The sequence below is a fragment of the Centruroides sculpturatus genome, unplaced genomic scaffold, assembly GCF_000671375.1.
Source record: "Centruroides sculpturatus isolate CEXI.00-Female unplaced genomic scaffold, Cexi_2.0 scaffold36, whole genome shotgun sequence".
Taxonomy (NCBI): Eukaryota; Metazoa; Arthropoda; class Arachnida; order Scorpiones; family Buthidae; genus Centruroides; species Centruroides sculpturatus.
The window spans coordinates 1,271,910-1,288,788 of NW_019384384.1; the positions used below are offsets into that span (position 1 = coordinate 1,271,910).

Genomic DNA, 16,879 nt, shown 5'->3' on the forward strand with positions numbered 1-16,879 from the left:
AATCTGATACAATGGGCAAAAGATAAGTTTCAAAAGTCTGTGTCTGAGTTGTCAGTGTGCAGATATGTTTGCTGAACTACAGTTACTATAGTGCACAGTATAAGCTTTTTTTTTTTTTTATGCCCTTACTGCTCATAATGAGTACAAAAAGGCCTGTAAAGTACAAGCTCTATCACAATGCATTTGTGAAAATAATGTGTTTAGCATAGGCTTATTTATATTTGGATTGGACTATGTATTATGTGTATTACTGGAATTAAGATCTATGGTCCATTGTGTTAACTTTCTTTATGTTCAGTGATGACTCCGGATATATTTTTCTTCAATATTTGAAGTTAAGACTATTTACAAAAGTATAAATACATTTTCAATATTTGGAACAGTTATATTGGTTTTGAAGATTTTCTTCAAAACCAATATAATTGTTACTTCTGTGGTTGTGTTAAAGGATTAAAAGATAAACTTAAAAATGTATTTATATTTTTGTAAATAGTCTTAACTTCAAATATTGAAGAAAAATATATCTGGAGTTATCATTGAACATTGTGAAATTATGCAAATGAAATGGATAACTTGTACCTACCACCAGAGGGATTGAATCAGTTATAAATTTGTGAAGGACTTGATAGTATGGTGAGAAGATTTATTTGTTTTTTGATATAAAAGTGTCAGATCTTCAAATAAAAGGCTGATGTTTGATCGTTTTTCACTTTGTGAATTTTTACCTATTATTATTCATCTTGTTTTATGAAGATTTTCTTCAAAACCAATATAACTGTTACTTCTGTCTTTGTGCTAAAGCAGTGTTTCTCAACCTCTAATGAATCGTCGCCCCCTTCAATAAAACCGTTATGTAGTATTGCCCCCTTCAATAAAGCCGTTATGTAGTATTGCCCCTTCACTTCAAAATTCTGATGCCAATGGCCAAGGCTAACACCAATTCGTACTGCATTGAATAGACTAGTGACTAGTATGTTATTTGTTTAATTATTGTACTATATAACGAATAAAATATCTAATTATTATTAATATAATGTTTTACTATATAGCCCAAAAAATTGTTTTTCGCCCCCAAAATATAAATTGTTACTAATCGCCCCTCAGCATGGAAAAACGCCCACATGGAAGCGATATCGCCCCCTTTGAGAAACACTGGTCTAGTCCAACAGGTTAAGAAATTCCGACGTTACGTAATGATTCCGAGGAACCGTCTATCCTAATTGTTCCGAGAAAACTGTATTGTCCAACGGTCACCAACCAGTGGTCCAAGAGAAAATGTTGGTGGTCCGTAGTGAAATTTGGACATTGATCAACCCAAGGTTATGGGAAGTATTACGAAAGAAATGCAAAATGCTCGGTTGCATTATTCTTACTCATTGCGGGTTTTTTTTTTATTCGCGTACAAAACCAAACACGAAATGACTTATCAATAAATAATAGACTAATGTCAATAAATAATCAACAGTAAATAATGTTGTGAGTGCGGTTGTCGTCTTCGTAGAAAAGAGCCAAGAATCCATAAGCTTATTTCAAACAAGCAGCAACAAACTTCACATTAATTTCTTATAATTAACAGTTCCGCACTCAGATCAGTTCCAACAGTTCTGCTGCTGGAACTGGATCTCCCATCTCTAGTATGTATATCAAATTTGGTTGAGATTAGCTCAATACTTCGTCCTACAAAATGCTCTGAACACTTATTCTTTGTGATCACTGTTCGAAAACAAGCCAATGCAAGTACTTTTCCAGCAGTAGAATAGGCATTCCATTAGATTGAGAATAGTAGATTGAGAATTAGAATAGTAGATTGTAATTATATTAGAATAGTAGATTGAGGCATTCCATTTATTTAAAAAATATGAAGTTCCAGTTAGACCTGAAGCAGACTAGTGAACATAGTCCAAAACGTTAGTAAATCATGTATTCCACTACTGAAAAACTACTTAGGTTGATTTTTTTGAACATAGATATAAGTTCCAGTTTTTGGAAATTGCAAATTGTGGTCCATTGTGTAATTAAAATTAATGTTTTATGTGAATTATAGTGAAAGATATAACAATATTTCTACATCAAAATAAAGTTTATTTCTTTCTTTTCTAAAAACAGTTTTTAATTTATTTTAATATGACTTTTATTTAATTTATTTTTACAATAAAGAAAAATAGAAAGTTTTAAATTATAATTTATTGTGCTCTATCATTAAAATTTATTATTAATGTCAAGATAATTTTTTATGAAGATAATTTCACAAAAATTCTTTTGAAAATTAGGAAAGTTAGTTATTTTTCTTCAATAGTTCATAACATTTCTTATGTCCAACACTTTCAGCAATATGATAAGCTATTAGAAGAGAAAAAAAGTGATTATTATTAATATAATATAACTTATTAATATATATACATTCAAATATTAGAAAAACATTTAGGAAGATAGAGTAAAAGAAAACTTGATGATTGTTTGTGTGTAAAAAGAGAAGATAACTTATGAAAATATTAAGTCTATGTTGAGCTAATTTTAAATACATTCAAATATGTTAAGAAAACTGTTACAAATATTCAAACTTTACAGGGGCATATCCAGGAGGATGCTTATGATGCTGCAGCACCCTTCTGATATCAAAGCAATTGGTTTTGTTACTTTAAAATAAAATAAATATAACAAAACATATCACATGACATCAATTAGGTAAATAAAATAATTCAAAGTATTAAACTGAATAACATTCTCCCCAAAAAAAAAGGAGTCATGTGTCTTTCTCCTTGAGCATTACCTATNACCTCAGGTTCCCCACTACAACAAGATATTTTCATAGCAAATTATGAAGGTACTGGGACTGTTTCACATTGGCTATAACAGTACCTGCTGCTTAATATCTCTGCAACTTCCATACAAATCTTTCAAATTACATTATTAAGTGATAAATCCAAAGTATATATTCCTATATTCTTTCATAATTTTCTATTTTAATTCTATAATACCCAGATAAATTTAATAAAGGATTAGAATTATATGGCTAAAAAGTTCTTGATGATAAGACAAAAACAATCAGTTTGAGGTTCATAAAATAACTGTTAATATTTAAAGTTTAAGATAATATTTAACAGCAAATTTTTATTAATTCAAAGTCAGATAATTATAATTTTTGGTAATCTGAATTAAGTAAATTGTAATGTCATTCTCCATAGATATTAAATTTACATTCAAATTTATTTGAAATTTTGACCCATAATTTGAACAAAAATAAATTACAGTTTATATTAGAAGTGATGTTTATTACGTAAATATGAGTCAGTTGATCTTACTAACCACATCTAATTATATATCTTTTCTTTTTTAATCTGTAATGAGAAATTTTCCTATAATATTAATCATCATTGTCCCAGAAATTCTCATAATTTTATAATACAGGTATACCTCGACTTACGTCATTTCGAGTTGTTACGTCGTTCCCTATTATACATCGTTTGTCAAAAAAGTATATGGAAAAATAAAAATCAAATTTAAGTCATTTTATTCGACTTTACGTTTGTCCGCCACAAATATTGAAGTCGTAATATCACTAGAAAAATGTTTAAAGCACATAAAATCATATTAAAATATATACATTTACAAGTATGTACTGTATTTACAGTACATGCATTTGTAAATTTAGATTACTTTTTTTCTGTACTATATTAAAAACTAAAATTTATTTGTTTGTAAGCTTAAAATAGATCCTTATTAACCATATATTATTAAAAATGCATTTATAAAATACAGAACCGGAATTTGCAATTTATGGCTTAGCCTAGTGACAAGTAGATTTGAAGACAAGTAAATTCGACTTATGTCGTTTTTCGACTTAAGTCGTTCTCCTGGAACCAATTACCGACGTAAGGCGAGGTATACCTGTACTTTCACTCTGTCTTACTAAACTTGGTAATACAGACTTAATTTGAAATTATATGAAATTTTTATTGTAATTTTTCTGACTAAATAAATGTTTTTTTTATTGTTATTTGTAAAAAATTATATTCCTCCTAAATTTTTTTTACTTCATTAGACATTTCTGACAAATTTAACTCATCAAGAATTAATTTTATCGTTATTTTAAACCAAAAATAATTAGAAACTTAACTTAAAAATATATTAAAAATAAATTATAAAATTTGTATATAAAGTTTTTGTAATTTAAATATTTTTTACCAGTTCTTCCTTTATTGTCTATAACACTACAATCTGTTCCAAGTTGGAGAAGTAAACTAACAGCGTCTTCTTGACCTTCCTAACAAAATATTACATTTTGTTAATAAGTTTATTTCCTAAATCCAAAATAAATTTTATCAGTTTAATAATAAATTTATTTATAGAAATATACACATTAACAATTTGAATGAAGTCCTTTACAATTAACAAGTTTTAAATATTTAATATATAAATCATCAAATTGTTTTTCCTGTTTCAAACTTCACAAAATAATAAANCTGGAATATATATTGTTGATGGAGGTCATATTTTTCTATTATAAAAGCATTCATTCGATAATATACATTGGAGTAAATAATTTTGTAATTATTTAACATTTTTTGTCCTTTCCTATTTGTTTTTGGCCACATTAAAGCATTTTTTTTGAAAATATACAGTAAGGTTCCATATTACCACCCGATTTTCTCTAAGCCTACTTTCGGACTTTTTGTACAAAAAGCCTTCAAAATCCATACTTATAGTTACACTAGCGAAAAATCCAATTAGGAACATTTAGTTTACTAGTTACCAGTACTTTTCGCACAAAAAATGTGGGTGTAGTTATGATACCTTGTTTACAATTCACTAAAATGTAATTGGGGTTCCATAATACCACCTTCTCCTCTACAAGTTATTAGATGTTACATGTATGATTATTATTAATTATAACAAGTGTAAATATACATTATATAAGTATGAAGAACCATATTAATTTATTGATTTTTTAATTACGAACATAAAATATAACAATATACAGTATATCATATGACAGGATATATATTTACAAATTGCTTAATTAAGAAAAGTTTTATAAATTTATCAGTATTCACATAATACAAAAAATTGCTGCTTATCTGGTACAACCGGCAACAACAAAATAAAATTTTATATATCTAAAATAAATATGTATTTGTAATACTATTATATTCTGTAATTATTATAAAAGATATTTTCTTCATGTTACTACAAGAAATGAAGTTGTATGGTGAAATATAAACAGAATGATAATCACCACTTTGATTTTTAATCTGAAATTTAAGTTTTCTTAAATAGAATATCACTATTCACTTAAAAATATGATTTATGCATAAATAAATTTTACTGAAATTTGTGAAAGATTTAATCCTTAATTTTAAAATAAGATGATAGTTAACACTTAGGATATTTTTCTTAGGACATTAAATGGAAGAAACAAGATCATTTTAACATTATGCAAGTAGAAATGGATTAAATTACAAACATAACTAGAACAATATTGAACTTTTAATTGACATTATTTTTAGATATATATACAGCATGTTTCACATAAGGTGTTACAAGTGAATAACTCAGAAAAAATGCTTTTAATAAACAAAATTGATAAGAATGAAAGTTTAATATTTTTGAAGGGCCTTTTTAATGCCATAAAAATAAACCCTCACTCATTCCCATTCTGGAGGAGGCAATTCTTAATATGATTCAAAAGCAGTACTCATTTCTGAATTAATTTTAAAAATAAATCTAAATGACATGTTTAGAGAACAATGGATCAGTTGTGAGGGACAAATTTCATAGCTACTTAGATGATATATGTTTTAATACTGGTGGAGTATATATATTTTAATGTTGCTGATCTACATAATGCCCAGGTGAATGGCTTCAATAATATTTAGTATTTTATTGTTGGTACAGTTGTGTGGGTAAACAGCTTTGAAAGAGTGGCAACACCGAATGAGACACATCTGTTGATTGACTTGAAATGCAATAAGTGTGAGGAACCAGAAACATCCCAAAAAGCTTATGGGCATTTGAGGAAGGAAAATGTCATCAGAAAAGTCGATTCATAATGAAACATGTGCAAAGACCAGTACCAAAAAAAGTTACATAATCATTGATGTGTGGTCTCTGGGACTGTGCCTATCATATCAGAAAAACCTAATCTCTTCTGAAACACTGACTTTACAGAATGACATAGACATGGACATGACTAGAAGTTGACTCCTTATCTGCATACCAAGAAAGAGAGAAAACAGGATTTTAAAAACTGATGTAGTCCCATAGACTGCACATCAATACTTAAGAGTTAAGAGCAACAAAAAAATTTAACAACTAATGTTTTCAGTCATATTTAATGACCATTCTCAGATTTACAAACTTTCAATTGAAAAATTTAGAATTCAAGAATTGGACCTTTTTTTTTTTTTTTTTCAATTTTTAAATTGAAACAAATATAGCAAAATAAAAATAACAGAAATAAATACTATAAATACAAATAATAGAAACATAAAATAAATAGATAAATAATAAAAATACAATAAACAAAAATAAATACTACCCACAAGGGTAGCAAAAACAAAGGACAAAAAATTAGATACATAATAAAGTAAAATATGAACAAAAATAGATAACCTAAAGTTGGAGATAGGTATGATAAAAAAAAAGTCCTTTATATTAAAATTGTTATAAAAATTTTTCGTGTGGCTAAAAAATTATGAACAAATTTGAGTTTATGGAAAACATTCTAAATTTTTTTTTTTTTGATTTCCTTAAGGACTGATTTTTTTGTAACACTATGTGTTCCTGGTGAGTTAACTCATCATTGAGCACTAATTATATAATTATCGGCTGTCATTCTCAAAGTTATATATGGTAGAGTTTCTATAGTCTGTTGCTTGTTAGTCTGACATGTCCTGTAATTTGGCAATCTGCAGGGTGGTGCAATAGAGAGAGACTGATGTACTATATGTGTATACTGTCAGTCACTAGTTGTTTGTTGCATGTGTGGTTGGCAAAACAGTCACAATTGTGATTAATATGACAAACTAACCTGTAAACCAAATGCATTTTTCTTTACTGTACAGTACATACAGTACACACATACAAAATCTAGTAATCTGACAATCTGCTGTAATCTTACATCTGCTAGTCTGATACATGTTGGATTACAGAGACTCTACTGTATTTATTTTTTTATCCTTTCTTGTTTTTCTATCCTTGAGGGTAACATTTATTTTTGTTATTGTATTTTTATTAATTTATTTATTAAAAATTGTTTGGTTCTCAAATATTTATGTCTCATTTTTTGCATTCTAAATTATTCAATTGAAAATTTGTAAACCTAAGGACAGTCATTAAATATGAATGAAAATGTTAGTTATTAAAAGATTTAATGCTCTTAAAGGCTGTGAATGTAAAAAAAGATTCCATTATACTTTATTTCTAGTTAAAACTGAACCTTTACAAAGAGTTAAATAGATTGACACAGAGTAAGATAGTCAGTAGCGTAGCGTGGGTGTCAGCCACCCGGGGTGGAGGAAAATTTCACAGTCCCCTTATTTAGGTATCTCAATTTAAAAGACGAAAATTCAGTTTCATCACAGAATAAGTAATGAAAAATTTCGTGCTCATTTCAATTGGTCCAAATCCTAGGTGCGACAAAAATACGAAATGAAATGGTTCAAATTTTTACAAGATATTATTATTATTTATTGTGAAATTTTGCTGCCCCCTAAAAAGTGCTGCCCGGGGCAGGCCGCCCCTGCCACCCCCACTACACTACACCACTGAAGATAGTCTTCAAAAGGAATCTGATGTTATTTATTCAACTAAGAAATAATAAGGTTTGGAACACGTTAAAACATACTTGATGTATTAGGAATATGCTTAATACTACATGTGAAAGGAATGAAGGAAGAAATATTATATATGTAGGGGTTGTGAATCATCATTAGAAATCATAGTATTAAGAGAAGAACTTCTATAGAAAAAAAAATCAAAAATAAATTGAAAAGGAACTCAAATATTGAAGAAGCTGGATGGTAGCACAAACATTGAATATACTGAGAAATTTTGGATATACAAGAATTGTCTAGTGAATATAAGAGCAAATTTAAATAGAAATTTTACATTTCTCTGAAAACTGCACTTGTAATAAACCACAGCACATGTAACATGCAGTACAATTTTAATTCTTGAAAATGTTACATGTCTGAGTAGTGGTACTGTGTTTAATAGAAATTCTGAAGTAATCAGATGAATTTAAAAACAATTATATTTTATACATATATAATTTAGTATTTAGGCTGCTAAGAGGTAACCTGATCTGCATAATTAAAGAAATTTGTTAAAGATATTGTTTTTCAATTTTAATCTTTTATTCTTTCAAACAAATGTATTCTGAAATTTAAATCCTTGTTTTAGATTTCTCCAACTAGAGTTCTAAAACTTGTAAATGCAAGAATAAAAGAATGAATATTGAAAATTTTAAAAGCAAAGAAGTTTATAGACACCCACAAATGCTGTAAATAATCAGTCTATATTTTGGAAATAATAATTATAAATTACAAATGAATTTGGCACTAGAGGGAGGTGTTAAGCACCATCTTGTATTAAAATTAATAATTATAATATTTAATTAATTAATTTAGATTAAACTGGCAGAAAAAAAAAATAAATTATTATTATTTCCAAAATATAGCTTGATTATTTATGGCCATTGTGGGTGTCTATTTGCTAAACATCGGGTTTCAGTTGGTGTTTATATTTGCAAAGAAGTTTTATTTCTATGTATAGTGTCCCAAAAGTAACACAGGATTTAAATTTTAAAAAGAACATATTATTTATTCATTAATTGGCAAAGTTGTTACATCATTTTAAAAGGTAAACACTGCAATTAAATATTCCATATTTAATTGCAATGTTTACCTTTAGGTTTACTTATGGTAGTGGGAGCATATCTGACAAATGCCCCCACAACTCTTCTGACACATTCATATTCTTTTGACAATATTTTCAATTACAATTTTGCACAATTGCAGCCCAATTTGATGGATAACTTTTCAAATTTCTGCTCTCAATTCACAAATTGTTCTTATTTTAGTGGCAATAACTTTGGAGTTTACAAATCCCAGAGAAAAAAGTTGCACAGTGTCAGATCACACAGTCTTAGTGGCCAATTCTGATAACTGCTGTGTGTGATGAGTCACCCATGAAACTTCTGTTGCAACAACTTGGTTGATTTGTGTGCCATATGACAAGTGGCACCATCCTGCTGGAACTATATGTCACCAAAATCCATGCTGTCCAAATGAGGCCACAAAAACTCTGATATCATCTCGCAATAATGCACACTATTAACAGTAACTGCATTTTCAGCCTCATTTTCAAAGAAATATGGTTCAATCATTCCACCAGTCCAAAATCCACACCAAATTGTCACTCATTAGACATGCATTGGTTGTTTTTTGCACAGTTTTTGCACTCATTTCTTTTGGCATGTTTCTCCAACCAAAAATACCACGTATAGTGCTGCACTACTTTATTATTGTTGTTTTATGTATGCTTATATATAATGTGTGTATATAAATTATTTTCCATTACCACATGTCGGGATCTACTTTTTGTATAAATGTCCGCGGAATATTATGCTGTATCACCTTTCTTGCTACACCAACTGGAGTGGACTAATTGGTCAAGGACGGAGTCATGTGTTAAGAGAGAATTCATGAATGACAGAGGGAGTATAAATTGGACCGTCTCACATCTTAAGCTCTCTTTTTTGTTTTTTTGCTTCGTGGTTTGGTATAGTTTGGCTGATAGCAGGAGATAGAAGAGGCAGCTAAGGATTGAATGCATTGAGTGGAGATACTGTAATCTGTTTCCATCCTTAAGAACTTATCATCAACAGCTTCATGGTGTGCATGTATGGACAGTTTATAGTTAACGGACCTAAGTAAGATCGATATTGTAAACGTATGATAGTCATATATATTAGATATGTCTACATATAGAAAGTGAATTTGTGGGTAATCACAAACTGTTGTCTGACGTTCGGTGAGATTTGGATGCTAATCTAATGGAAGAACAAAGGAAAGTTATGGCAGCATGTGTTTGTCGTCTTGTAAATAATTGTATGTAAATTTAATGCAAATTAGTCTAGTAATTTAGTAATAAGTTTAGAAAATTAACGTTTGTCATTAGGACTATATCGTGTCACCGTTAAACTGTAGTACATCTGTACCTTGTCAACCATACTGTTAGTTGGCCCTGATCCTTAGTTGTTATTAAAATCATTGTTTTGTTCTAATTAGAATTGTACAGTCCTTAATTTCAATAACATACACCCAGACTCAATATATTCCGGTATATTAGAGTTCAAAATACACATAATATGCACACAGTCACAGAAAAACTTTCCTCGTACTTGTAATAATCATTATGTGCTCCTCCATTGTGTATTGCTTTATATTAACTAATTGCAATGTGTTTACTGAAGATGTCACTTCATATGGCACTGCCAACCCAATTAGAGAACAATGGCACAAAATTTAAATCCTGCATTAATTTTGGGATATCTTTTATATTAGAGTGAACATACAAAATTTTATCAGTTTTTGTACAATAAAATAATCTTATTTTTTTTATAACTATTATCATAAAAATTCATATGATATTAAATTTGAAAAAATTTCTTATATTCCATACCTTGGCTGCAAAATGTAATGCTGTTTGATGATTTACAGAAAGGCTATTTGAATCTACTTTACAATTATTAACTAAATAATTTACAGCATCTAAACTTCCAGCTTGTGCAGCTAAATGAAGTGAATTTCTTCCTAAAATGTCTTTTTTATTGAAATCAGCCTAAAAAATAAAATATAGATTAATTAATAATTAAATACAATAAAATTTAAATATTACAGTAATAAAAATGTATATTATAAAATAGGATATTAATACAACAATTAACACATGTCATAAGATGAACTTAAAGTATTATAATTTTGATTATTAATAATAATAATAATAGTAAACAAATTTTTATATAGAATTACAAAGACTATAGAAAAAATAATTCAATACATTTGTTTAATCCAGAGATGGAAAAATTTTTAATTGGAAGGCCATATCCTATTTAAAAAGGAACTTATGAAGCCACATGATATATTGCAGTTTTCATATGTGTATACATTTAGTATACATGCACCAATAACATGTTTAAATTATACTTAGATGTTTTTATTAGAAAAAAAAAATAGAAAATATATTTTCATAACTTTTCACTAGTATTATGTACAGTACTTTCTATTGAAAGTTTTTATGCTGTCTACCAGTATGATCCAACTGAAAAATAAACCTGGTTATATTCCCATTATTAATTTCTATTATTTAAAACTTGTCAAAGATGGAGACAAACAAGCATTGAATCAAAAAGCCTGAAATAAAAACAGGAATAAAATCAAGTCAATTGATATTTATTTTGTCTATATCAGTGGTTTTCAATTAGTGGTATGCGTACCCCTGAGGGTATGCGAAATTGCATGAAAGGGTACGCATGGCANAAAGATGGAGACAAACAAGCATTGAATCAAAAAGCCTGAAATAAAAACAGGAATAAAATCAAGTCAATTGATATTTATTTTGTCTATATCAGTGGTTTTCAATTAGTGGTATGCGTACCCCTGAGGGTATGCGAAATTGCATGAAAGGGTACGCATGGCAATCTAAAATTGGTTAATTTAAAATTTAAATGCATGAGATGAAGCAATCAAAAAAGTGGACCATCAAAAATTTGGCAATTTACAACACGATGTCAAATGCACAAATTTGTTTATTCAAACTAAAAATATTCTTGAAATTTCATCAAAAAAATGCATTTGTGACAATACCTAAATGAAATTCTTACGCAAGAAACAAAAATTGTACAATTAACACAATTTGTTTTCGCAAAATTTATTTTGAAAATTTTTGTCGCTGTTATTACTCGCGCGTGACAANTTTCATCAAAAAAATGCATTTGTGACAATACCTAAATGAAATTCTTACGCAAGAAACAAAAATTGTACAATTAACACAATTTGTTTTCGCAAAATTTATTTTGAAAATTTTTGTCGCTGTTATTACTCGCGCGTGACAATGTGACTTCTCACAGAGTATAATGAGACTTCACTGAGTTTAATAATCAGTTGCGACATCTCGCTTCTAAATCGAGTTAGAATTTATGATGTCAGCGAAGCGGCAATAAAATATTTACTACCATTTTGCACAACATACCTTTGCGAGAGCGGATTTTTGGCCGTGACAAACATGAAAACTAAACATCGTCACTAACTTCGACTCAAAGATGACTCGAGACTGAAGCTGACCAAAAAGCAACCAGATTTTACAAAGTTGTGCAAAGAAAATCATGCACATTTGTCACATTAAAATTAAATAACCTTATGTTATTTTCATTATTATTAGAATTGTATTTTAAAAATAATAAATGTAAAAAAAAACTTATTTTATTTATCACTAGCTGTCTACCCACAGCTTTGCTCACATTATATCAAATTTTCTCGTGGGAGTAAGATATTTTCTCGCAGTAAAATGTAGCCTATGTCCATCTCCAACATGTAAGCTATCTCTGTGCCAAATTTTATTAAAATCTCTGTTTAGCGGTTTAAACGTGAAAAGGTAACAGACAGACAGAATTGCCTTCGAATTTATAATATTAGTGTGGATTAATATGGATTTCTGCTATAAGGGGTATGCGAGTTTTAGCTCTTTCTAGAAGTGGTACGTAAGAAAAACTAATTGGGAACCACTGGTCTATATGATGATGATATTAGGAAGTAATTTATTTAGAGAATATCAAAATTTATATTAAAAACTTCATAAATCAAGTTCACAAGATATAATATAGGTAGAAAAACTGATCTGTTAATATTTCACAAATTCCTGATTCATATTCTCTTTCTTGAACATTAAAAACAGAATGAAGAGAGATATTAAAACATTAGAATAAATTTATATTTATCTCTATCTTGTATTATACTTTTGTAAAATAGTTTGTGAATGTGTTCATTTTGTATTTAATGCAGATTATGGTAATGTTGTATAGTAAATTAACTTAGAAATAAAATATTGACATTTTAAGATTTGTTCCATGCAATTCTGTCTTTCAGAGAATTTATTCTGGTTATTATTTATTCTATGTTGCTGAAGCTGAAAGAACAAATATCTTAAAAACATTTCCTTTTAAAAATTAGCACTTGAAGAAATTAAATGAATTTCATTTGAAAAATGATAAATATAGCATTATTTGAAAGTTTAGAAATATAAAACTTTAAACATTTAATACTAATTCTATTTTCTTGAAAATAATTATCTCAGTTACCTGATATTTTATTAATAATTCCATAATTTCAGTGTGTCCAGATCTAGAAGCATCCATAAAAGGTGTACTTCCACAACTATCTTGTACATCTATGTTAAAAGATCCTTTGTCCAATAATAAATTAACCACATGTAATTTTCCATGAAGTGCTGAAATATTTAGAATGTCTTTTAGAAAAAATTTTAGATATTAATTTAGATAACATACAGTTTATATAATGAATCATTTAAAGCAGTGCTATTCAAAATAATACATGGACCAGTAGAAGTTCACAAGCCATTGGCTGCCAATCCAGAGTTTACAGGAAATCAAATACAGTAATTAATAATAACATTTTCCAGAATCAAACATTATAATATTGATAATTATGTCAATTAAAAAAAGGAAAGAAAATTCAAACTAGAAAAATGTACAAATAATAATCACACAGATAACCTTTGTTTTATTCCAGTAGTATATTACAAATAACAAATGTTTTTGAACAGCTTGACTGTTCTGCTTCACGTGTTTCATTTAGAATGTTCATTTTATAGCTTTCTACATTCGAACTGAATTAATGTTTTTGTGCATTAAGAAATTTTTTATTGAGAAAGGTAGGATCTGATGGTTTGCATCATAAGATTTTAGAAATAGCACATATTTTAAGCTATACATCATTTTTAAATTCAACAATAGTATTTACATAAAACAGAAAGGTGTACCAATGGATAATCCCTTTCTGGGACCTCTGTGAATTAGTTCTGGGTAAACTAGAAAACAAAATAACACCAGAATTTGCTCAAAACATCACATTATATAACAGATACATAAATGTTATCTTCATTATTTGGCAAAATAAACCAGATACAAACCTTTTTTTAAACAGAATTAACACAAATCCATATGGTCATACACTGAAAGTGGAACATAGTCCAAGACATAGTTTCAGCCCAAAAAGGGCTTTGCCATTTTACTTGTATTTTTACCATACAGTAATATGATAAAAATATGGTACTGGAAAAGCATTGCTAGTCTGCCACATAATTTAGTTTAAAAAGCATTGATTTAAAGTTTAAAACGAAATTATCATTGTCTTTCTTTCCCTTACATAGCTTTATTTAATATTTTTTATCAATAATACAGTCACTTTATAAACTTTTTGAAAAATTAGCTTTCAGTCACATTAGAAACAATTTTTTTTCTGCTCAAATAGTTCTGTTGCTAACTTTTAATTTTTCTATGGTTCTTAATTTTTTTTTATTCTTCATTTCCTAATACTATAAATAAAGCATAAAATATGAGATTTTAATAATATAAGCATATCTTTCATGTTTTCTCTATGTTCATTTACTAATGTTAAAAGTATCATCTATTTTTTTAAGACACAAAAAATAAATTCTGTGTGTAGTGTCTCTGCAATCCAAACAATAATTTTTGTAGACGATCAAACAGCAAAATTACCAAAATTACAGCACTACCAAAATTATTGTTTGGATTGCAAAGATGCTACACACAGAATTTGAAGATACAGCACCATACCTTCTAAATTTTAAGAAGTATACAAAAAATAAACTTTATTAAAATCAATGTATCAATTTAATAATCTAATATTTAACAAAAATATTTAAAATCCACATGAATAAAATTTAATAATTTAATTAATAAACTATTGTATTACTAACCAGCAGTATGTAAAGGTGTTCGTCCATTATTACTTATGTTGTCACAAAGTAATGGTTCTAGCTTTAACAGATAAGTAACAATATCCAAGTGTCCTTCTCTAAATTATTAAAAAAATTTCATTTCATTAACATTAATTAAATGAATTATTATTATTATTATACTGTTAAAAATGTTGTTAATTTAATTCATAGTTTAAATATTAAAATTATATAATACATAAAGTTATTAAAAGCATTGAAGAAATTTCTTCAATGTGTCGTTGGCATTGCTTCCATAGCAACAGAACTTATTTTATTCTACTATATTACTGAAGATGAGCATTAAGCTTAAAAGTGCTAGAACATTTTTGTTCAATGTTTTAGAATTTTCATGCTCCATTAAAGCATGTCCTACCTTAATTACTATTTTTCATGAAACTGTATCATTGTGTAATGTAAATTATTAACAGAAAAAATAGCTGCATAAATAATATTTAGAAAAATATAGGACTGACAAAACAGATCTGTAAAATCTCAATAAAATTTGAAACAAAAATTGAAGAGTTTTAATAATATAATTTGATTCAATTTATACAGAAACTATAGTTTTCTGTAATAGTATATATAAAATGATTTTATGTCTTACCTACAAGCAATATGAAAAGAATTCCATCCATCTTTATTTCGAAGTTTTGGATCAGCTCCAGCTTCAATAAGACATTGAATAATTTTTAAATTATCTTTAGTACAGGCTAACATTAGAGGTGTCCTAAAATTATATACAATAAAATTTATTTTAATGTACTGTATAAATATTAGTGGATTAAATAAATACTACACTTTAATAAGAAAACTTTTCAGTGTGTAAAAACAATAAACTTGCTCTATTTGATTTTGTGCTAAATTTCAGCAGAAACTTCAGAAATTATTATTATGTTTACTAATTCTGTCTGCATTTATGCCATATTTTAAATATTTGTGTTTCTAATGTAAGTTCTCTTTGGTTTAAAAGAGTGAGAAGATTGCTCTTCTTTCCTAATGCATTGACACAATAAAAAAATATATTTCTGAAAATGTTGAATAGTTCACTGTTACTTAGGACTAAGATAAATGTAAAAAGAGCTTCAGAGCAGAGTTGTAACTAGGTAGGTACAACAGATGCACAGACACAGGGCCTAAAACAAAACTAATTACAGCACTGTTACAAAGTATCAAATTTGAGCAAGCACCTAAGGTGACATCTAAAAATCTTTATTTTTGGTAAACACAAAAATGTTTCACTTAGAAGAGTTTACCAACCAATGCCAAATTCTATAGGGCTAGACATGGCTATATTACTAAATAAATAGTTCTAAAATTATTTTCTTCCAGTAGTTTTAATTGTTAATTTAAATAATTTTAGAAGTTATAATTATTAAAGTTATTAAGAGATGGTGCCTAACACCTCCCTCTAGTGCCAAATTGGTTGCATTATTTAGTAATATAGTCATGTCTAGCCTGATAGAATTCGGCATTGGTTGGTACCTAGCTTTATAGTATATCAGGTTTAGCAATGTTGTTTGTTTACAGAAGAGTTTACTTTTTCATTTGAGAATATACTGTATAAATTAATGTTTTTGCATCATTTTTCTTTTATTTTGAAGTTATTTTAATGAATGTAGCAAATACTATATCTAGACTGAAAATTGATAAAAATGTATGTTCACTTTTGAAGCAATGATCACTTTCTTGTTTCATCATGCCTGGAAAGTTTAACTAACTGGCTGTAATTGGAAAGTTTATAGAATTTTGTGGAATTCTGGCTTTCATGATTTTACTGTATTTATTATTTCTAATTTGTATAATCTATGTTAAACTTTCTTTATATTTAAATGTCATG

The 16,879-nt window shown here is 27.9% G+C and overlaps 1 protein-coding gene across 1 annotated transcript in view; it reads right to left on the reverse strand.

The window, feature by feature from the left end:
- Positions 1–2,189: 2,189 nt before the first annotated feature.
- Positions 2,190–16,879, reverse strand: part of LOC111618005 (ankyrin repeat domain-containing protein 16-like) — a 29,936-nt gene continuing 15,246 nt past the window's right edge. The window contains exons 5-8 of the mRNA XM_023359421.1: positions 13,361–13,509; positions 10,687–10,845; positions 4,186–4,264; positions 2,190–2,340 (exon numbers count right to left, since the gene is read on the reverse strand). Of these exons, the coding sequence (XP_023215189.1) occupies positions 2,276–2,340; positions 4,186–4,264; positions 10,687–10,845; positions 13,361–13,509 (452 nt within the window). The 3' untranslated portion in view covers positions 2,190–2,275. The remainder of the gene's footprint in view (positions 2,341–4,185; positions 4,265–10,686; positions 10,846–13,360; positions 13,510–16,879) is intronic.